We start from the raw sequence: 22,885 nt of genomic DNA on the forward strand, positions 1-22,885 counted from the left end.
CTAAGCTGCTGTCCGGGGAGAGCGTGTCGGGTTAACTGGAGAGCCTCTGCCTTGTCCAGAAGCGAAACGCCCACCTCTGTGCTGAGCAGCTCTCTAAATAAATGAACAGGTGTTACAGAGTATTAGCTGCAAGGGGCCCAAATTATTAGCCTGTCTTGTAATGAATTTAATTTTAGATAACATTTACAAATGAGGTGTCACATCTAAAGTGCTTCTAGTTCCAGGAACCTGAATCAAGAAAATATGATACTATACCACGTTGACACTTAAGTTTGGGTTTTCATGGAAATGGCATTTGTATGTATATATTTTTAATTTCTAGAAAATAAATCTCTTTTCCCCTGTGACTTGTATATTCCTGTTTCTCATGGAATAATTAGCAACATTTACAGGTAGACTCAGCCAACTAGCTTTATCAGTCAGCGTGCTGTGCTGCATGGCAGTGATGTAGACGGGAAATACGGTCCCCCTGACTGCAGAATGCTCACAGCCCAGTGAAGAGACAGACGAGTAAAGCCCACTGTGCAGTGAGCAGAGAGGATTAGTGGTCAGGTGGCCGGATGCCCTGGGAGGCCAGAGAAGGGACGCTAACACAGCCTCTGGTGACGCCGAGCTGTTTGGGAAGAGAGAGGTGGGGATGCGGCACTACGTGGCCGGGAGACTGTGACCAGCTCATGCCTGTGATCGGTCGGCAGTTTAGAAATTATAAAGAACCGAGGCTAGGAAGACAGGCTTTAGAAACCCGAATGTGAGTGACTTTACGGTCCATGCCAAGGAATTGTTTTTTCCCCTGAAGACGATGGGGAGCCACTCAGGGATTGTGAGCAGAGAAGGACATGACCAGCTTTGCCCTTTGGATGACCACTCTGGCAGCGGGTGCAGGATAGATGCGTGAGGGGCAGTCACCGTGGAGGCGGGGAAGAGGTTAGAAGGTTCACCTGTAGTCGCACAGGTGAACCGCGCCACGGTCTCGGAGGCCATGTGCTATGTGCTGGAGAGGAAGAGGAGGTGTTTAGAAGGTGGAGCAGGAGCCCGCAGAGGTTTAGGCACGAGAGGGCGTGCGATTAGAGGAAGGCTGTCCCATTAGCCGGGTAGCGCCAGGACAAAAAGCAGGCGGATGTGTTGGGGGGGGGGGGGGGGGCCGTGTGGGGAGAGAATTCCTTTTTGACAGATATGACCTGGAGGTTTGGGATGCCCGTGGGGACCCAGGGAGTGATGCCCCGGGAGCAGCTGGACGCGTCCTGTGACATGGCACGTTGGCTGAATGTGCAGTTCTGGGAGCGAGCATAGAAAAAGAACAAGGGCATAGAATTGTGGGGCAAGTCATATTGAGAGCGGGTAGAGGAAGGAAGCCTTGCTCGTGAGTGACAGGCAGGAGGCATCAGCAGGCCGTGTTGCCGGGGGACTGAGGGACAGGATGCAGCTGCCTAAAAGGTGGCGGATCCCGCAGAGGGTGTTGGACCCAAAGCCGGAGCCTCGGTTCAGTGCATGGGGATTTCTCTTCCCATCGTGGTGTAGCTGGAGCTGGGTTTGCACCTTTCCCAGCAGGATGAGCCCCGGGAGCTGGCCGGCGATCTTGCAGAGGCGGGACGTTGCTTCTCCCGTTCACTGTGAACAAGCAGATTTCCCAGACTTTTTTTTGCTATGTTATTCTCATAGCTCTATTGTTGTTGTTTTTTTTTTTTTAATTAACTATGAAATTACATGTTGTTTTGAGCATATTCCTTTGTACAAAGATTCTTAATTTTATTACTATTTTTGCCTTGTAGGGGTCAGGTGATTAACATGAGATACCTGGAATATTTTGAGAAAATACTTCATTTTATTAAAGACAGAATCCTTGTTTATCATGGGTAAGCTTTCAGTTTTCTCTTTCATAGTAATGGCTTGATTTCATACATTTTACACTTGTTATATTTATGAAACTTGAACACTGAGCCCGTTGACAGACTAAAACGGCATCAAATTTTACGTAGCGTTTAGAATCAGAGTCTCACAATTACTCACTCCGGCCTTCTCTTTGATAGCCTCACCAAACCCACGGGCCCCAGCGGAAGTCTTGTTAACCTTGCACACAATATTGTGACTTTTCTAACGTCTTTCTTCTAAAAAGCATGATGTTTCTTTGGATTTATCTGCTAGGGGTTCCAGCTTTAACAGTTCATTTCAGTCTTGAAAGGTAGTGAGCAGAGATGGGGGACGGGAGGAAATTTTGAACTGTTAAATATCACCAGGTAAGTATAAAATGGGTATAAAAACCTAGAAGATACTTTCATTCAAGCAGCTTTAGGAAAAAAAAAAAAAAAAAAAAACGTGTACAGTTGACCCGTGAACCACCCGGTCTGGACCACATGTGTCCACTTACACACAGACTTTTTTTCAACCCACTGCCGATTGAAAATACAGTATTTGCGGGATTGGAACCCGCCTATAGGGAGAGCCAGCTTTTCATACATGTGGGTTCTGCAGGGCCCACTGCAGGACTTGAGTATGCACAGATTTTGGTATACTCGGATGTCCTGGTACCAATCCCCCTCGGAAACCAAGGGACAACGGTGCTTCTAATTTCAGAGCTGGAACAGGGGAATCCAGGTTTTGTGACCAAACTCATACACGTGTATGCAAACGCCGGCTCTCGGTGTCCACTCCGCTTCTCGCTGCTGCGCCTTCTAGATGGGCGGCTGCTTCCTGAATTCTCCTCTGCAGCCCCAGACTTATTAGGATCAAACCATCCCATTGCTTAGAAACTAGCTGTCACCCACATGTTGAATATTGAGTCACTCATAATTAAGGACAGTTTATTTAAATTGAAGATAATAGCATAATTAATGATCACATTTCTGCATCAATCTCAGTTGGCATCTCTCTCCTCTGTCTCTTTCTCAAGAGCTAATAACCCTAAAGGCTTGTTGGAAGTTAGAGAGGCTCTGGAGAAGGTGCACAGAGTCGAGGACCTTCTTCCCGTTATGAAGGTAAGTCTGTCACCAAAGCTGCAGGGGGCATTTGTACGTTTTAATTTTTAATTCATTTACTTATTTATTGTGGTGGGTGGCCGGTATGGGGATCCAAGCAGTAGGTGTCTTTGGAGGGGACAAAAACCCCACAGCACTTTTTTAAAAAGAGCTCATGATTATTAAATGCGTGTTTGTTCCTATTATGCCGTAAGTGTTTAAAATTCATAAAGCATGCCATCGGAAATCACTAATATGAACACATTCCGTACAGTCACCAAAATAAAACACAGGCATCAGACTCAAACAGAAAAACACCTGGTGAGGCAGCAGTCAGTGTAGGAGACAGAAGAAAATGTAAAGTACGTGGGATTGAATCCTGCTTCTGGCCACGCTGGTACCTCAGCTGCCATTCCACACCAGGAAATGGCCCGCCTGCCTCGGGGGGGTCATTCTGACGAATCAGTGCGGGGTCCCCAGCCTTCTCAAGCCCACTGCGTTGACTCAGCACACGTGTCCGGATGCCCCCTTTACTGAGTACTTTATGGCTCTAAGATGGAATTCATAGGGAATAGTCCCCACCTCCTCAAAACATTCCATGCAGAGTCAGCATAGTGCCCTGAAGGAGTTAGGAAAAGTAGGTAGTTCATACCTGTGTGTATTTCAGTGTGTCGATATCTGGGTGCACCTTCCTGAGAAGCCATAAAGAGGTGGCTAGCGGCTCACACCTATATGTAGAATTAGGTGATCGTGACGGTCACAGGTGCAGCTCCATATCTGTGCTTGGTGAGCCACGTTGTCATTGGTGACACACTTCCGAAATGGTAAACCACACTTAGTAAAGTCCCAAACTGTGTGTAACACATTCGCTTCTCCATTTATATGCTATTTGCATCCCTGGAAAATTCGGTGTGTGATTAAACTGTAACAGATTGTGTGTAAGTGTAAAACGGAGTCTGGTTCCAGGCCCATGTAATTATTAAGTTATAAACAGGTGCTTTGTCTACATGGACTTCCAGGGGGGACGTCGGAAGGTCATGCACAGTGTGTGACCATCCCCAGCGCTGCAGGACATCTGGCCATCTTGGCCCCCATCCACCCAATTGCTGTAACAACCAGAGTCTCCCACAGATACCCCCAGTGCCCCCTGGAGGGCAGAACAGCCTCACAGAAGGCCACGGGGTGTGAGCCATGGGGTGTGCCCCATGGAAAGAAACTGGAGTGCATCTGCTTTTCACCTGCTTTCCTGTGGGTGTTTTATTTATTTAAACTTACTAAGGTATTAGGCCGAATACAAAATCAGCTTCGGGAGATTGTAATATTTTATATATGTCTTTGTTTAAAAACAAAGGCAAAATGGACCACAGGACCAGAGTCACTTGGAATACAGCCTGCGAGGCTGAGCTCTGGACTCCACACCGCTGGGGCGAAGTCGCTGCCAGCCAGTGTCGTCTGGGTTGGGGGTGGCGTCCACCTGGGCATCGTGCATCCAGCTTTGGCCCAGGATCAAGGACACATTGCTGTTTACAAGGCACACACAGAAGTCTTTAAAAGAAGTACCTGAGTGTCCAGAGCGCTTGATGCAATGGGGTATGTACCAAGGCAGCTTCCACTGTGACACACTAGGTGCTGTCTGTTGACCAAGCACCAAGCCGGGCCGTTGCTCAGCCCCCAGAGGCAGCGTAGCAGCCAGGCGGGGCTGGAAGCCACCGAGGCCAGGCCACACGTTCCCACCAGGCCTCTGCTCTCGACAACTCAGGCTGGATTTTGCCTCTCCCAGTGCGTTTTCTCATCCAGAAGGTGGACATCAGACCTGGTCCTCCCAGAATGTCGTGAGGATTAGGGGAGCCTGGGCGTGTGGAAAGTGCCACGTGTTTCTTCCTCGGGAAGTCATCCTCTGCGTAGAAGATGCTGGCCCGGCTGGTGCCCCTCCTCTCTCCGCCCCTCCCCAGGCCTTCAGGGAGCAGCTGCTGTGCACGCGGTGTGGACGCCTCTGCCTGGCCATGTCTGGGTGAAGCGGTGCCTCCTGATTCTGCTCTCTGCTTGTTCTCTTACTTCACGTCCATCAGTCCTAAAAAAACTTGGCAATCTTAAGCAACTGATTTTTCAAGAGCACTCCCAAGACCAGTCTCCTGGCATTTCGGGTGTGCCGCAGACGTGTTAGCATCTGAAATGCATCCACGCTCCTGACCCAGGACCATTCTCAGCTCTGAGTAGCTCCCTCCACGGACCTCCCTGTGGTGGGCGCGGAAGAGTGTCTGCAGTGGACTGAGAGAATTCTCATGCTTTTCAGGAAGATCGGAGTCTGCTCTGAAGGAACACTCGTGGGGACATGGTTGCTTCTTCAGTTACGGGATATGAGATGTTGGCTGCACCTGTTCTAAGAATCACAGTTGCTGCCTGTTAAGGTGGACATGAGGGAAAAACTCAAAAGGAGCTCATAGGAGTGGGCAGGACCTCTTGTTGGTTAAGAGAGCCTGTGTGCTATAGGGGCAGAGGTCTCTGCTGGCTGCTGGTGGGGGCCATGGGGGTGTAACAAGTTGGGGCCTGTGGGCAGGCAGGGGTGTCCATGGCCAGTTGGCTAGGGTGGAAGGTGTCCAGTCTCTCGCATCAGGTGACTTCCTTGACGCTTCTTAAAAGTATCTGAGTCGGGGTCAGCTCTGCAGAGTTGCAGTTGGGTTTACAAGGAATTATGCACAAGTAACGTGAATTTTCTCTTTCTCTGAAAGCAGTTTAATACTAAAACGAAGGATGGGTTCACCGTGAACACAAAAGTCCCCAGCCTCAAGGACCAGGGGAAGGAGTATGAGGGATTCACGGTCACCGTCACAGGAGACAAGTACGTGTGCTTCTCCATGGGGCACTGACCTGGGGCTGGTGGCAGGAGCCGCATGGGTGCCTGCCACTGCCATGGGGCTCCTGGTCAAGGGTCTAGGTCCGGGGGTGCACTTACACCCAGTATTTATTAATGTGCTTCCAGGAGCATTGCACCAGCAGACACATCTTCTCACTGTGTATAATCTAACAGCTTTCTGGACACTGCGGATAATGTCTACTGTAGTTTGCAGAAAGCTTTCTTCTAGGTTGTTGAAGTTCATTGTGGGGGGAAGGCTTTTACTAATAAAATGAAAAAAAGATGAGAAGTTGGCAGACTGGAGGCCATTGTAAGATTTTTAAGAGTAAAAAAAATATATATATATATATATTTATACAGGTTTTATTTATCACAAGAATAGTATGGTCTTATTGTCAGAAATTTAGAATAGACAAGCAAAATTAACAAAATAAAAATCAAGTTATTTTCTTTAAAAACTGAGATCATACTGTACGAACTGTTTTGTAACCTGTTCTTTCCTCCCCTTACCGGTATACTGTCACCGTCGTCTTCTCAGTCACATTCGTACAAGCATTTTCAGTAACTGCGTATTCCATTTGTAGCTGTTGAAGATTTGCTCCCACTGATTTTTTTGTTGTTGAGCATTTTGGTGTTTCCCGCTTTTTTGCTTTATAAACAGCACTGCAGTGAACGTATTTATAACTATGTTTTAATGACATCTGAAATCCAAACTTTGTCTAAGAGCCTCTGTATCCCTTGGATTTTGGGTGGAACCACCTCGAACCATGCGTGCATACGTGTGTACACACACACACGCGCACACACATGCACGCACACAGAAACACATACACAAACACACCCATACCCCTTCCTCTCCTGCGGAGCCCACGCAGGCTTCCAGCCCTCCCTGTGGCTTCCACCAGCTCAGCCGGGTCGCGGCTCCCACGCCCAGTCCCTCTGCCTCTTGAGCTCTGACTTTTTCGTGTGCTATTACTCAAATGACAAAGAGCTACATTGCAAGTTTCGTGTCACAATTTACACAGGCCTTCATGAGTGAACACCAGGTTAGCACACATCTACTTCAGATTTTGCAGCTTTTCCGTATCCCTGAGGTCTCCATCTCTACTCCAAGCCTCTTATCAACGAACTTTCCCAGTAAAGGTCATATCCCCCACAGGAATTGCAGGGTGTGCTATTTAGCGTAAAAGTTATTCTCCTGCCTTTTCATGCACCCTGATGTGTATCGTCAGATCAAATTCCAGGTAGAAGTGGAGCTGCTGAGTAAGAGGACGTGGAAGTCCCGCTGAAACATGCCATCTCTCCTCCACTGCCCGTTTCTGCACTTGCCTCCTCCCGGCCCTGGGCCTTCTAACCCCCTGTCGACTCATGACTGGCGTCCCTTCTCCCATCTCCCGTCCCCTGCATCACCAGCCTTTCTAAGGCTCCACTCCGCTGGGTGTTCTCCGGCCCCCCAAACCACTCTCCTCCCCGTACCCTGTCATTGCCTGTTGCTGCCCAAACCAGCTTCCTGCTGGGCATCAAGGCCCCCAGTAATGTGTCCTCAAATGACATTTGCTGCTTGACCTGGCCTGTCTTCCTGGTGGAGCCTGGCCTGCTGGTCCGAGTGGACAGATTGTTTCCAAGCTCACCTCCATATTCCAGCATCTGGGCCGCCCACTCTCATCTGGATCCTGAGGACCCACGTAAAGGCCTCTTCTCCCATGAAACATTCCTGCCTTTACCACATCTTCCAAATTAGACCTGAGCTCTCCCCTCTTGAGCCCCCGATGGGCCGTGCTCTAACATGGTAACCTGTGACCTCGCTTCTCTCTGCCTTCCTCAGTAAAGGCAATGGCCGAGCCTTTCTTTGTAGAGCCTGAGAGCTGAGTGCAATGCTTTGCCAATGGCCTTGTACAGTAAACACCTGTCGCATCCAACTTAGTCCTCCGCAGGGCCTCTGTGCAGCTAAGCATGCCACCGAGGCTTAAGAAAACAAATCAGTGAGGTCCTCGAGCTGCCTTCCTACAGCCGATCTCGCTCCTGCTCTGCAGGCCTCATGGGGCAGCTGTCTGGGAAAATGCTCACTGGGCGTTTACACGCATCCTTTACCATGTGTGTTGTTTCCCATCTATTATCTTAAGCTCACGTAAGTGCACGCAAGGGAATTTCAAATAGTTCATGGAAAGATTGGTCATACTGTCTTCTAATTCTGCTTTTCCACAAGCAGTACCCTTGTCATCTGGTTAGACTTTCTGCGAGCAAGCGAATCTGTGCTCACTTAAGGGTGGGAAAAGCTCACTTGCCTGTGCTTAGAGAGGTGAGCGTGTGCTTAGGTGTGTTTAGAGCCGCATTGGAGTGCTGTGTGATTTTTTTAAAAAACTTTCTGTGTTTGGCTGTTTGAACTGTATAGTACATGCCTCTGACCCTCATTCTTGTATTTTCAGAGTTGGCAATATTCTGTTTTCAGTGGAAACTCAAACCACAGAAGAGAGGACGCAATTATATCACGCTGAAATAGATGCACTTTACAAAGATCTGACAGCAAAAGGAAAAGTATTGATTCTTTCGTCAGAATTTGGGGTAGGTCTCTGTTTCCATTCCTTTTTATTCTTCCTGTGGTTCTTTTGTAAACGTGTTAAATAAAACCTCTGCCTTCTCATTGAGATCATATATCTTATGCTCCAAACCAGATCGAGCTGGCCTATAAATATTTCTCAATATTCCTATGGGGAAAACATCTCCATATTTGGTGACTGCAGTAGTTTATGTCATTAGCACCATGCTGCCTCCTTGTGAGTCTGGGCTCTGATGAGGCTTAGATGAGAACGTTGGTCCGTATGGAAGCAGCGTTGCGCTCCAGTCGGCCGTGGCACTGAGGGCACTGGAGCCGTGTGCCCTCTGCACTCAGCTACCTTCTCTGGCCTCAGGCCTCTTCTCTTGGCATCTGCCCCAACTGGGGTGGGCCTCCCCCCGTGGGGCCTTGCTGGTCTGTGCCAAGTGTGGTGGGTGCCCTCTCCCACCACGCCCCACCCCATGTTCCAGAATAGATGCCTTGGACCCTCGGAAATCACTTTCTTTCTCTGACATTTAATCAGTTCACGTACGTAACTGAGCATCTGAGTTTATATACGTAATTAAGCATATGTGTCATCTAAATCTCAGTGCAGAGTGTGGGGTGGGGGCTTATCTGAACCTTTCGGGGTAGGGATACATGTTGTTCCAGAAAGCTGATTGGTATGAATAAGTGCTTTTTAAAATTTTAATCACAGTATATATTTTGACATTTCAAATAGCATCGAAGGACACAGAGTTTTATGTTTATCAAAAGGTTACCGTTTAAGAAACAGCTGGAGGGGAAACATGACCCACATTGAACTGTACAGACTCCTTCACTAGGAAAAATGACACAAGAGAGTGTGGAATGTTCAAGAATGTGGCAAGTAGGTTCTTACAGGAGAGGAAGAAGCCATCCTTTTCCTGATGTGAATGGTTCTTATGTGCCTTGTCACCCGATCAAAAGCAAGCCTGTCATCTCGCGTGCGAGTTTATGACCCGTGTCTTCTTTCCTAGGAGGCTGATGCTGTCTGCAACCTGATCTTGTCCTTAGTTTATTACTTTTATAATTTAATGCCACTCTCTCGAGGATCCAGGTAAGAGACACCCTATAATTAAAATGTTTTGAAATGTGAAAACGGGTTCTTGGGGTGGTGGGTTAGCTCAGTTGGTTACAGCCCAGGGTTCTAACACCAACGTCGAGGGTTCGGATTCCCACACCGGCCAGCCGCGAAAAAAATGTTCTTTTTTACTTACACTCCCTGTGAAGGATATAGGTTCAAAAATACACCAAGAATTGGCAAGGCCCCCGGTTTTTTGGGTTTTTTTTCCCTAGAATCCACATGAAGTTATTTCCTTGATCTACCATATTATCAAAAGAATTATAAAAGATAGCTCTAATAAAGTGTGCTTCCGTTTAGTAGGACAGGGCTTTATGCACTCAGAGAAGCACGCTGAGGCTCACCGTGTGCCGTGCATGGCACATCCACCTGCAGCCCCTCACCTGCCCCCGACCCCTCCTCCATTTTTGGCCATTAGTTGACCTTTAACCCTAATGTTTTATACTTTCGGGTCAGCAGTCATTCCTTACTATTTTTATTATTCTGGATAAATCTTCCTATTTGCGTGAGTGCATCAGGAGTTGTTCAGGAGTCATTAAAACAAGGGACACGTGCATTGCCTTTTCTTTTTATTCTCTTACACCCAGTACCGTGTCCTGTAAGTCATGTAAGTGGCACGTTGCCATTGCCAGCCCTCGTTTGAACTTTAGGGGTTTTGGTTAAAATGATACACTTGAATGTCTTTATCTTTCATCAACGCTTGAGAAAGTAAGACTCCCCTAAACTGTGGTGGTAAATTGTGTTATGGTGTTTAAAAGGCATTGAAACAAGATAAGAACGTAAATGTCACATTACTGGCATGGTTATTGTCCGTGCGTCTGCTGGGTAAGTGGTAGGCGCCAGGACTCTGCCTGCTGCCCTCACCACCGCCCACGTGGGTGCAGCGTGGACCAGCGACATGTGATCTCTGTCCTTGCTCTGCTGACTCGCAGGATGGTGGCAGGGGGAGATCAGCAGAGCAGTCCTCGACCCTGCCCCGTGCCCACAGCCGCAATCCAGAGTGGAGCCTGTCGGCCCTGCCTCCTGCCCCTGCTCCTCTGCCCGTACCCGCCCCGCTCCCAGTGCACAGCCCCACCACCCCTGGGCACCTTCCTGGGGCCAGAGCTCAGGGGCAGGGCTGCCTGGCCTGTCACCCCCTCGCCCAACAGCCCCGTCTCTCCCCTGCGGGCCCCCTCCGCTGCCTCCTCCCACTGTGCGGGGCACTGAGTGTACAGTGTTCACGTCCATGTGCCGCCAGCCCTGGACAGCACCAGGAACCCACTCACTTTCCCTGGGGTCTGCCCACGGCACATGGAAGCTGCCCCCTACGGAGCTTGGCCACCCTGTCTCCCTGCTTAGCCGCAGGCTCAGAGGCGAGAGCCTTAGGTGTTGTGAGCTGATGGCTTTTGGGAAAAACAGGACACCTGCTCCCATTGTCGGGTCCCTAAGCCTTTTGCCGTCCTCTCCTCCAGACCCAGCCAGCCCCTCTCTCCTCTGGCTGGGAGCAGGAGTGTGTCTCCTTCCAAACACCTACCTAAGCCCTGCACCCACGCTGCTCACGCTTGTCTAGGAGTGACCAGGCAGCAGACCCACCCCACGAGCCCCCACCCAGCAAGCAAAGGCCCCTACATCCCCTGGGCCGTGAACAGCCCCTGGGACCCCCCCCCCTTGGAGGCCTCTCACCCACAGTTTGTACGCACACCCTGGAGTTCCAAACCGGCGGTCTCAGCACAGTGTGACAATGTATTCTGCTTTTCTTATTTGGGGGCTGATGTTTTTGCTGCTTAATTTGTATTTATGAAGTACGTTGCATACGGTAATGCATTTTAAAGCCAAGCCTCAGAAAGTTGTTAAAAATATAAATAGGCACATTTTAAACTCATTGTTTCACAGGAATAGAAAAAGCAAGTGGGAAGAAAACGCCTTCTCCTCCTCCTACTAATAATAACAAACTCCTCGTGAAAAGAAACACTCTTTTTCCCTGAGAAAAAGAATGTTCTTGGTTACAATTTACCCTTAAGTTAGTAAATCATTAAATATTTTTTAGTAGTAAATGATTAAATATTTATAAAACGAGAGTATTCTTATGTTTAAACATTTAATGTTTTATTCCAAAGAATTCTTAAGTAAAACTCTATGTTTTACAATGGAAAATCCTTGGTGAGTGTTACCATGGTGACTGCAAACTGGCATGTATTAGTCTGTTTTTTGTTGCTTATAACAAAATACATGGAACTGCATAATTTATAAGAAAATGAAATTTATTACTTATGGTTTCTGAGGCTGGGAAGTCCAAAGTTCATCCTGGGGTCTCACATTGCAAGATGGTGGAAGCAGAGAGACAGACAGACAGACAGACAGACTCCCCTCTTCTTTTAAAGCCCTCAGAACCAGGCCCCTGACCACCATTGTTAACCCATTCACTGCTGCACGGTCCTACAATCCAATCACCTCTTCAAGGCCCCACCTTTCAGTGACCGTAATAGGATTCCCACCCTCTTAACAGTCACAGTGGGGACCAAGTTTCTAATACACAAACTTGGGGGACACAATTCAAGCTTCAGTGAGTTTTGGGGGGACATAATTCAATCCAGTACAGGCGCCAACTGACAGTTGCTGTTTATCTGTAGCGTCATCGCCTACTCAGTCATCGTGGGGGCGCTGATGGCCAGTGGGAAGGAAGTAGCTGGGAAGATCCCCAAGGGGAAGGTACGTGGGATGTGGAGGGGGAGCTTGGCCGGGCGTTCGATCCCGTCGCGGGTGCTGACCGTGAGCTGCCCGAGTTCAGCCGATCTAAACGGAGGCCTCCACGTTGATCACGTTTCCAAATGTCTTTCTTTTTCAGTTAGTTGATTTTGAAGCTATGACAGCCCCCGGCTCAGAGGCTTTTAGCAAAATAGCTAAAAGCTGGATGAACTTGAAAAGGTAACCACTTGAAGGGGTGGGTGAGGGGACGTCAGACAGCACGGGAAGGGGCTTCCTGTAGCTGTGGGGCTACGTGAAAATCAGAACCGTTAACACCCATTTTTAGAAGTTAATATTTCGTACAGTGAATTAAATCCACGATTTCAAGGTTACAATGTTTTGCTGTTGTAAGAGACCCTTTAAGGGCGAGTGTATGGATAACAATGAGTGTGGAATAGGAAATAAGGAAAATGGTTTGTGAGAGAAAAGTGACAAACGTCTCATTCCCGTCACCAGCTGTTCCTTTCTCTTGCCCAGTCACCCTTTATCCCACACGCTTGGGCTCAGTTGAACACTGAGCCATTTCATGTCAGTCCAGGCGGTGGCACTTTGCGCACATAGTTGCGTCTCACTGCACTCCCATTTTGAGAAAGTGGCACCTCACTGTCATTTACGCAGGGAGCATGTGCAAGCCCATAAATACTAGCTGGGGATTATCCCTGGCTGGGGCCCAGCAGACCCCGGTGTCCCCAGAGCACTGGAGAGGAGGCTGTGACACTGAGCTCACAGACACATTCATAGCTCACTAGACAGAGTGAGCTCCGACCTGGCGTCTTCCTGCCCCGTCTCCATGTTTCTTACATCCTAACCGCCCCACGTGCCTTCATGTCTGTCTGTTGTAGCGACCACTCCAGTAGTTGCTGGGTGATTTGTACTCTGTCCACATGGAGAAACTCCTGTCTGCCACCCACCGTCGCCCAGTTTATTAGCAACCATGAGCTTTGCGATGAAAACTTGTGGCAGTCCCACCTCGTCCTGATGAGTTCTTGTGTGGGGTTTGCTAGTGCACGTGTGTTGGTTGGTCCTATGACCACAGTATCAAAGATCCTGCTTCCATTTCTTACGTAATTTTACATTGTGAGCAGCAGCAGGCCTTATGCCGTGCGGACAGCATGTCACAACGTGTTCTGATGTACGTCATGGCATCGGTGCCCGAGGTTACTCAGTGAGCTGGGAATACCAACCCTGTTCTTACCAACCAGGGAAGGGGGCCTAGAGAAAGGACTGATGCTGATAAGGAGCGAACCTGAAGCCCGCGTCTTTGGTTCCAAGCGCAGCGTGGACCACAGCGGGACACATGGCGCACAGTCCTGTGTAGATGAGAGCGCGACTTGCTGTCCCAGAGCTCCAGCTGGACTCCCAGGCAGCTCAGAGCAGGAGCTGCCGATACCCCAGCCTTTGGCTGGAGGCTCTGTTCTGTTCACTGTTCCTCTCTGCTTTCTTGCTGTTGCCTGATACGATGCACTTATGGGGTGCCGGAAAATGGATATGGCAGCAGGAATAAATATAACCTAAGCTCTGCCCCCTGTTTTGGTAAAATTGTGTTAATTTTCTTGCACTTTGTGTTTTTCTTTTTTCAGTATTTCACCTTCTTACAAGGCTCTTCCGTCAGTATCAGAGACGTTCCCCACGCTAAGATCCATGATCGAGGTGCTAAACACAGACTCCTCTCCACCATGTCTTAAGAAACTCTAGTGACGCTGTGGGATTTATACAGGAAAGGGCCGGACCTCTTGCTACTTAAGTTATTTTTTAAAACATGGAATTATAAAGAAATTAGGTCCTTTATTACTTTTGATACCAATTTTTGATAGGAATTCAATACTTGAAATAATTTTCTTTACTTTTCTGAACCATAACAAAAATCACGAAAGAGGGTCTTTGGGGAGAGGAAAACTGCGTGACCGGGAGGGCACGTGTGCGCGTCAGCCAGCGGCCCGGTGGTTTCCACTGCTAAAGTCACACGACTCCTTCCTTGCACAAAGAAGTTTACCTCCAAAACCAAAAATTAATAACTAAGATGAGCAAGACCAAGAGCAAAATCGGGGTGTTTTCTTTCCGTCAGAGATTAGGGTATTTTTCAAAGACTTTCTTCTCACGCACATCGTGATGGGGCATCTCTTTCCGACGGCGTGATCTCCGTGTCTCTGTCTCACGTGAACGTTGCGAGGTGGTGAGCCAAGGATGTGTGTCACAGCCTGCACCAGGGGACCTGATTCTGAGTGACGCAGACGGTATTCGCCAAGGTCCCCAACACTGAGTTATCGAACCATGTCTTTTGTTGGAAAAAAATAAACTGAGGTGATTTCTGTAGATCACCAGTTTTGGGCACTGGATGATGTATGTTTTCATCTTGTGAGCTAGTTTCACTTTCAGGTATAAGAACATTCAGAAAATTACTTTTTCTTGTTGTTTTCCAGACAGGGTGAATGACAGTGAGTGAAATGGGTTATTAAACTGCTGCCCTTTCCGAATCACCTCCATTTTTTGTTCTCTGATTTCTAAGGAGTTAAAACAAGCTGTTCCTACTTCGTTATTCAGTTTTTTCGTCAGAAACTTTGCATAAGAGTAGCATGTCGGGGTCTCACAGTCAGGAGTCTGTGCTCGCGGTGACTTATGGCGCTGGCTGTTAGCAGAGCGTCTGCACATCACGGCAGGACATGGCACGTGCCCTCTGCACGGGTGCTGTTCTGGGTACTGACACGAGCTTTGAAATAGCCCCAAAGACGTGGCTCATGTTCTCTCTCATCTGGGTAACCAACCACCCAAGGAGAAGAGGATAAGGTACAAATCTCTAGGCACACCTCCTTTTATGAACAAACTTCGCATCCACAGATCAGTTTTCTGCTGAGGCTAAGGCTGAGCTCGGAAGAGAGTAGCGTCTTCATTTCATGTTGCAGGTGAAGGAGTTGGGGCTCCGGGGTGTTAATGACTCTCCAAAGTCACCCAGCTGTTGGAGTGGTGGTGCTGGGATTCTAACCAGTCCCCTCTGACCCTAGGCCTGCCCTGCCCCACCATGGTCTTGGGGAGCCCAGGATTCAATTCTCTGGCTTTCCTCAAGACTCGGAATTCTTAACACCATACTGTGCAAAATCTTCATGTATCTTTGCATCTTAACTGCGTCCTGTTCTGACTGAGCTGGTCCGCCCTCTGTACGTGTTACGAACCAGGGAAGGGGGCCTAGAGAAAGGACTGATGCTAATAAGGAGCGAACCTGAAACCTGCATCTTTGGTCCCAGGTGCAGTGTGGACCACAGCGGGACACGTGCCGCACAGTCCTGTGTAGGTGAGAGCGTGACTTTCTTTCCCAGAGTTCCAGCTGAACTCCCAGGCACACACGAGCTGCGTTCAGACACACCCCACAGCATTGCAGAGCAAGACCAGCATCGCAGACATTTAGCAAAGTAGAAATGAATGAGGTTTCTAAAGTTTTCCCTCTTTCTTGCCTATTATCTTAAAATCCTTCTTTTTTTTTTATCACCAATTTTTTATGATTTTTAAGTGTTAGTGTTTGGGAAACTGACTTTTCTAAGATGTGATGGAGTGTGTCTAAACCTCATGTCTTAGCTTAGTCTGTAACAAAATACCATGGACTTGGTGGCTTAAACAAGGGACATTTATTTCTCACATTCCTGGAGGCTGTGAGCCCAAGATCAAGGTGTTGGCAGATTTGGTGTCTGGTGAGTGCCCGTCCCTATAGATGGTACCTTCTAGCTATGTCTTCACATGGTGCAGAGAGAGAGAGAACACTCTGGCGTCTCCTCTTATAAGGATGCCAATCCATCTCGGGGACCCCACCTAATGACCTCATCTAAACCTAAATAACTCCCACTGGCCCCAGTTGCACACACTGTCACATTGGGAGTTAGGGCTTCAAATTATGCATTTGGGAGGGACACAAGTATTTAGTCCATAGCACCCCAGAATTAGACGGTATGCTTCTTGGAACTTAGTTTATCAACTCCAAGTGACTACATTTCAGTTTTTATTTTAACAGCCCACTTTCCACTCATGCGAGTTACATAATTACAACACCATTGGAAATGATACGCTAAAGCCTGTGATTGCAAGATTTTCTGGGCAAGCATTCCATCTTCTGCCCTAGGCCTCTAAATACAGGTGCTTGGGCCAAGTAGGATGTGATCTGAACAAAACGTCACCTCAGCTGTGTTCGGTGGACGAGAAGGTGACACCTGCTGGTGCTTGGGTTCCCGTCTCCGAGGGCTCCTGTCTCAGACCATGGAGACAGGGAACGCATTTTGTACAATGATATTTGAAGTTCTTTCATCACATCGTCTGTAAAATTGAGAACTTTCACCTAAAAACCAACCAGGGTTCCATCATAAAAGTTTGTCCTGTGTTTACAGCTTTTTTAAAAACATAAATCTCTTAAAAATTAGAGTCAAGTTTGCTTTAATATTGAAACCTTCTGGTCATTCCGAGGCAACAAGGCTGCTCTTTGCCTGCTCAGTTTCCACCTGTTGGTGACCTCGTCCTGCTGATCCCTGGCGTGAGCATCGGGGTGCGCCGGTGAGGGTGTTCGGGGCGCGCTTCTGCCCGCGCCGGGTGGGGGTGGCGAGGCCGAGCTCCCGGGGCTGTGCGGGTCGACTAGATGTGTGTTTGCATCGCGGTTCTCCAGTGCCGCGGCTGTCACCGTCAGAAACCCCCAGGCCATTCATTCATTTGCCTGCAGGTTGTCCATCTTTGGATCCCTTCACCCCCTGGGGGATTTGGAATGTGTTGGACTGTGGGTTCGCCCTCGGGTGTCATCAGGATCCGCTCTTCCCTCCCGCTCCCACACCGTCCATCGGCAGGCCGCCGTCCTGTCCCCTTGCAGAGCACCACCTGTCCCTCCGCTTTGCCCTTCTCCCTGGTCCACTGTGGTTCCTCACGGACACTCCTGTCGTCTTCTGGCTCATCCCCAGCGGCTCTGTGTCAACCGCACAGCTGCTCACTGCCTGGACGCGAAGCCGCCACCTCCTGGGGCCTGGCTCAGCTTCCCACGCCGAGCTGTCTCCGTTCGTCCTCTGCACGCGCTGGCCGCACTGTGCCTCGTCCTGTAGAGCTCCTGTGATGACGTGTGTGGGCTGCTGGCACTGTTTGGGACCACACAGCCTCAAGAGTTCCTAGGTAGACTTCAGAATAAGATTTTTCCACAGAAATAATCCCAAATGCTCTTCTCTAGCGGCAATGTAGTGTTATTCTGAATGTGACATTACAGACTTGCCTGAGTAGCTGAGCTCTAACCACGATCCGATTTGCTCACATTTCTGACACCAGATGTGTGGAGCTTTCCCCACACCTGCCAACTCCCCAACTTTCCGGACACCAACTGGGTGTCGTACAATTCAGTCCTGACACCCGCTTCCTGGAGGTCCGCAGGCAGGCCCCGCAGGCTGTGGGCTCGGCCCCACAAGACGCCCCCACCTCAGATGCCAGTCTCGAGGCCAGGCCACCCATCCTTCTGACTGACTGGCTGCAAAGCAGGGCCCCACAACCCTCCTCAGGTTCTTTATTTGCTAGAATGGCCCACAGAACTCAGAACACTGCAGTTACTACTACAGGTTTCTTATGAGGGACACAAAGCAATGGCAACTAAAGGGTGCACAGAGTGGGGGATGGGGTGGTGCGCCGACCCCATCGTGCCCTGAGCCCTCCAGGTGGGGTGCCTGTGGCATGGCTGACTACATTGCTGGCCAGGGGTGATCAGCGTCCCCAAGGCCCTTGTTCCTTCTGGCCCCTCACCCCAGGATCCACTCATGAGCACACTCAGGGAAGGTTGAAAGGGGCTTATCATGAAAAACAAGACTCCTCTTACCCACTAGGAAATCACGAGAGTTTTAGGGATTTGTTCAAGGAACCAGGGGCAGAGACTGTATTTCTTATCATGCACAGTTCTCTTTGTAAAATTGCTCCTATGAACCGAGATGTTCAAAGTTTCAAAAAATTAACTCAAACATCATCTAGATCAAAATTGGGTGGTAAACTGGGAATGTCAGCATGGCACGGGTGTGTCCTGGGGTAGAAAGTCTGCGGGACAGGAAAGTGACCTCCTCCAGCTCTCCGATAGTTACCCTGGGGTGATCTGGAGGTGCGGGGATAAGACCCATACGATGGGAGGAGAGACGAGCCAGATCACCTGGGGAGCCCACACGCCCCATAGCAGCGCGGTTTGGCTGGATTCGTGAACCCGTCTTAAGGTGTCTGTCCCGGAGCCTGCAATTCCTCACCCCGAAGCCCGTCACTTCACTGCTCCTCCTGTGTCACACGGCTCCCTTCGCACCGGCAGCTTTAGCCAGACGCCCCGGTGGCCTCCCCATCTGCACCGGCCCTTCCCCCATGTCCAGACTGTCCCCACCACGTGTGGCCAGTTTACCGCCAGGAACATCCCCGATCTGTTCATGTCTGCCCATCTCCTCTGTACCCAAGCCCGAGTTATTTACACTTAAGTAATTAAAATGAAACAGAACTGAACGCTTGTTCCTGTCTCACTAGCCGCATTTCAAGTGCTGAGTCTCTGCGTGCGGCCAGCAGCTGTAAGTAACCAAGAGGGACCGTCACCCGCTGCCTCGTACTGTGGGTGGCATTTTTCTAAGCATCGTACACTGATCAGCCATTTAATCCTCTGACAAGGCCTGTGAGGTAAGTACTGGCATTATCCCCACTGCAGTGACAAAGGGCTCTGATGGGCAAGTGGCCTGCCCACTCTGGCTCTCCAAGTTTGCGCAGCGCACCTGCCACACACTGAGGATGCCTGGAGCCTAGCGGCGGGGCCGTGGGGTTTGGCCGCCGTGCTCTGGGCCGTCACTCCGAGTGTTCCACTCCCGGACTCATGCACACAGATCAGACCTGGGGTCATGGGGACGCGTTGCTTCCAGCCCCCACCTGCCGGGTAGAAATGCCGCCATGTTATTAGAGGATTTCAGTGGTCAGGGGGCCGTGGGGATTGGGGTGTTATTTACAGCAATTCTGGAGGAGTTCATGTAAGACTCAACACACTTACCATGGCTTATAATCTCCACATAAGACTAAGAATCGTCATTTATTAGGATCAGAATTTTATGTAATATATCTCTGCCCCCAGGTAGACTCTGAATCAATCAATCCTTCAGTGAGTAGACTTCTACAAAGCGGGAGCCATTTTCACGTGCAAATGAACTCCTAAATTACCAATTTGGCATAGAAGTCGTTTCTAAAGTGGATGTAGCACTTCCCGCTTCAGGCGAACGTATAAATATTAACTATCCATTCCAGCTTCACAACCATATAAAAAAATACACGCAACACAAAAGAAAAACACGCGCGGGCACCAGCGAACTTTGGTGCACGTGGACCTAAACATGTCGCACATGTGCCTTTTGATGTTGATGACACTTGCGAATTTCAGAAGGTCTTAGCCATTCAGCTGAGCACCTGTAATTTCTAGTCGCAGAAGCTGGGACCTAACGAGGCAAGTAGGTTCCTGAAGGTCACACAAGTGGTGCTGCAGAGCTGGGGTCGACCTCAGTAAGCAGTGTCCTTGAGCCTGACGCACAGAAAACTCCAGACTCCCCCGGCCCTCCCTTGTTCAGCCTGGACCACACATTCACTTGCTCCCACCTCCTCTTCATGTCTTGAAAATGAAGGGTTCGTGCTTAAACATACAGTCCAGTGTGGTCTGGCCAGTGCAGAGGGTAAAGGAGCTATCTTCACTTTTTTCAAATCTTTTTATTGAAGTGCAACACACATGTGAAAAATGCATATGTAAGTGTACACATTGGTGAATCTTCACAAACCCAACACACTTATAACCAGCATTGAGATCAAGAAACAACATGACCAGCAGCCCAGAAATGTACGTAAGTGTGTCCGTAAATAACATATCACAGGCTTTCTGTAAATACAGCAGAGACTGCAGCAGCCCTTTAAGGCAGCTTTGTTGCACCACCGATGCGATTCTGTCCCCTCCGTCCAACACCATCTTACTAACACTGGTCCGTTGTGATTGTGTAGTCCCCTGTCAGGACTGGGCGCTCCCCCGGACAAGGTTTCTGTCTTGCTCGACTGTCTCCAGCACTGAGAACACAGCTTGGCCTCTGGGAGCTGCTGGCTGGGTCCGAGAGGAAGGCACTGCATGCGCCAAACAGACATCTCAGTGAACTTCCACTCACCAGATGAAGGTCACTTCTAGTCAGGGCCCCACGTGAATCAGCGTTCACACCAGGATGCTTCTGAAGAAAAGGTGGCATTATCAATCTTTACAATGGGACGCTGGGCACAGATCGGGACTGTTCTGCACAGACTCGGCTGCGTGGCCGTCTTCCTTGTGACCCAGGTTTGGAAAGCTGAACCTCTTGTCACCTCCCACAGAGTGATGGAGATGCAAAAGATGACTCAGAGCCAATGTATTCAGAGCAGTGAGAAACCTGAAGGGACTGCACCGAGGAAAACTCCTTCAAAAAGGAGAGCCCAGGCACAGCCCCGGGTCAGTTTTTGCTTCAGTTTTTATTGTAAAGACAAGAAAGTTACAGAACAGAAACAGGTGGTTAATCAATCATAGTGAAAACACGAACAAACTGGCTACGTGACAATCTTCATTAAAGCAGGTGTAGTTTAAAATAGTTCAAGCAATTTACTGTCAAAAGGAGTCATAAAACTAAGCTGTGTGACGTATAAAAAGAAACAATGAGATAATCACCCAAGTGCTTAACTCCCCAAGAAACTCAAAGAAACAGCTTAGGGTAGGATGTGGAACGTCCTCCAAGCACTAACCAGCAGAATATCCTTGAAGATTTTAGCTCACACACTTTCCAGTGACTTAGGTCTAGCTGCACTGAGGGCACCTGCCCCCGGAACGGTCCCCACTCTGCTGCAATTCTCTTACCTACATCACACGCTTTAGTCCTGTGTAAGTTTTCTGGTCTTTCTCTGTCTCAGCATTCCTATGTGTTTTCCTAAAGGGTTGGGCTTTGGCCACCTAACTATAGGCTTCGGCCTTCTAAACTAAGGTCTTTGGCCCTGCATAATTTATGTATCTTAATTCTATCTCATTAATAACTTCTTAGTCAATATGCGCAATAAGAGAATAAACATTATTCTGAGTAAATGCATGGCGTGAACCCACTGAAGGCAGAGAGGTCTGTTAAATTTGGTCATGACGTGGCCTAGGAAGTCTGGGTGGGAACAGTAGCAGGAGCAGCTCTGCCTGAGGACACTGGCAAAGGGCCCACAGGGTGCAATGTTGGACCGGGTGACAAGCGCCTCCTAACTGCTGACGCTGGCATGCTAGAATATGCCTCTCTCTCGTCTTTATTAGCTACACAATGCAAGGCTAAGACAGTTGTTGGTAATAAGGCGCACAGGTGATTGCTGGCCTGGAGAACCACATCAGGGATGTTGCCCCATCCCCAAGGTCAGTCTGGAATAGGTGTTCCAGGTGTGCGTGCAGGTGGTCAGGAGAGCACAGCGTGAAGTGCTCATGCCACATGCAAACACCAGAACGTCCGCCAGTCCCTGGAGAGGGTCCTGTGGGAGTCCACGGTCGGGAGTCCCCTGAGGTTTCAGGATGAGGAAGGGGTGTCACCTGCTGCAGAGTACCGTCAGGACACGTGGGCTCCCCAACCAACCCTGCCCAATCTCTCTGGGCCTTAATTTATCTGGACAACGAAAGTGTGAAGCTGAATAATCCATGGTGTTTTTTCCTGCTTTAAAATGCTGATTTGTCGTATAGCGAGGCAATTACCAATGCTTAGATCAAATTTTCTCTAATTTGCTAATTTAACAAGATTCAAAAAAATCAGAGCCAATTTAAAATACGGTAGCGTCTCCATTTTTCATGCACTTGATGTGACCACAAAGGTCTTTCCACTAATCAAGACCTTTATCAAAGGGCCCTCGCACCTGGAATCCCACATGGCAGGTGTAGGGGCCGTTCGAGGGGAACCAGCCACAGAAGAGCTGGCTGGTGAAGTGAAACCAGACTGCTGGGCGTCAGGGCTGAAATAACGTCACAGTCTCAACTTTGCCTTTTTTTCTCCCTCCTCAGAGTAGAAAAGCAAAACTCAGAAGCACTCCCAGGAAAGCCTTTCGAATGCCCCTTTGTTCTTTGGCTCCCACTGACAGACACTCACCGTGTCCTCAGCGTCAAGAGCTGGAGGCTGTGTGTCCCCGACTCAGTGCCCGGTGCCCCCGGATACCCCCACAAGGACACAGAGCAGAAAAGCGACCTCCGCTCAGCTGCCTGCTGTCTGTTGGTGAAACTTTGTCCAGGGTCCCTTTCTGCTAGATCTCGATCTTGACCTGTCTCTCTTCTTTCCCTGCCCCCAACTTAAAAATCTTTAAGTTGTTGGCTCAGTTGGTTGGGGCGCCACCTGGCAACACCAAGGTCAAGGGTTTGGTTCCCTGTGCCAGCCAGCCGCCAAAAAGAAAAAAAAAAATCTCCTAGGTGTTTATTGGCCATTTATATTTCTTTTTTGGACTCTCTTCATGATCTTCAGCTACTGCTTTCAATTTATTAAGAAGTATTTGAAATGCACACAGAGTATCAATAATGATGCACAAAAACCTGTGTGTTCTCCACGCGGCTTTAGAAAGAAAACTTGACCAATGCAGTTGAAGCCCTCCACGTGATCCTCCCCACTCCCTGCCATCCCCAGGAGGTCACGACCCTACCCCCCTCGAGGTCATACGGCCCATGCATGTCATTGTGTTTTTACCACCCA

At 49.1% G+C, this 22,885-nt stretch overlaps 1 protein-coding gene across 4 annotated transcripts in view; it reads left to right on the forward strand.

Moving 5' to 3' along the window:
* Positions 1-14,659, forward strand: part of TTC13 (tetratricopeptide repeat domain 13) — a 66,911-nt gene extending 52,252 nt beyond the window's left edge. For 2 of the 4 annotated variants that reach the window (XM_063082713.1, XM_063082711.1), the window contains 8 exons: positions 1,770-1,853; positions 2,888-2,972; positions 5,681-5,790; positions 8,232-8,367; positions 9,358-9,437; positions 12,071-12,149; positions 12,286-12,365; positions 13,766-14,659. In XM_063082713.1, the coding sequence (XP_062938783.1) occupies positions 1,770-1,853; positions 2,888-2,972; positions 5,681-5,790; positions 8,232-8,367; positions 9,358-9,437; positions 12,071-12,149; positions 12,286-12,365; positions 13,766-13,880 (769 nt within the window). In that variant the 3' untranslated portion in view covers positions 13,881-14,659. The remainder of the gene's footprint in view (positions 1-1,769; positions 1,854-2,887; positions 2,973-5,680; positions 5,791-8,231; positions 8,368-9,357; positions 9,438-12,070; positions 12,150-12,285; positions 12,366-13,765) is intronic. The other 2 variants (XM_063082714.1, XM_063082712.1) reach the window with 1 other exon arrangement.
* The last annotated feature ends 8,226 nt before the right edge of the window (positions 14,660-22,885 follow it).

This window comes from Cynocephalus volans, chromosome 18 (assembly GCF_027409185.1).
Source record: "Cynocephalus volans isolate mCynVol1 chromosome 18, mCynVol1.pri, whole genome shotgun sequence".
NCBI lineage: Eukaryota > Metazoa > Chordata > Mammalia > Dermoptera > Cynocephalidae > Cynocephalus > Cynocephalus volans.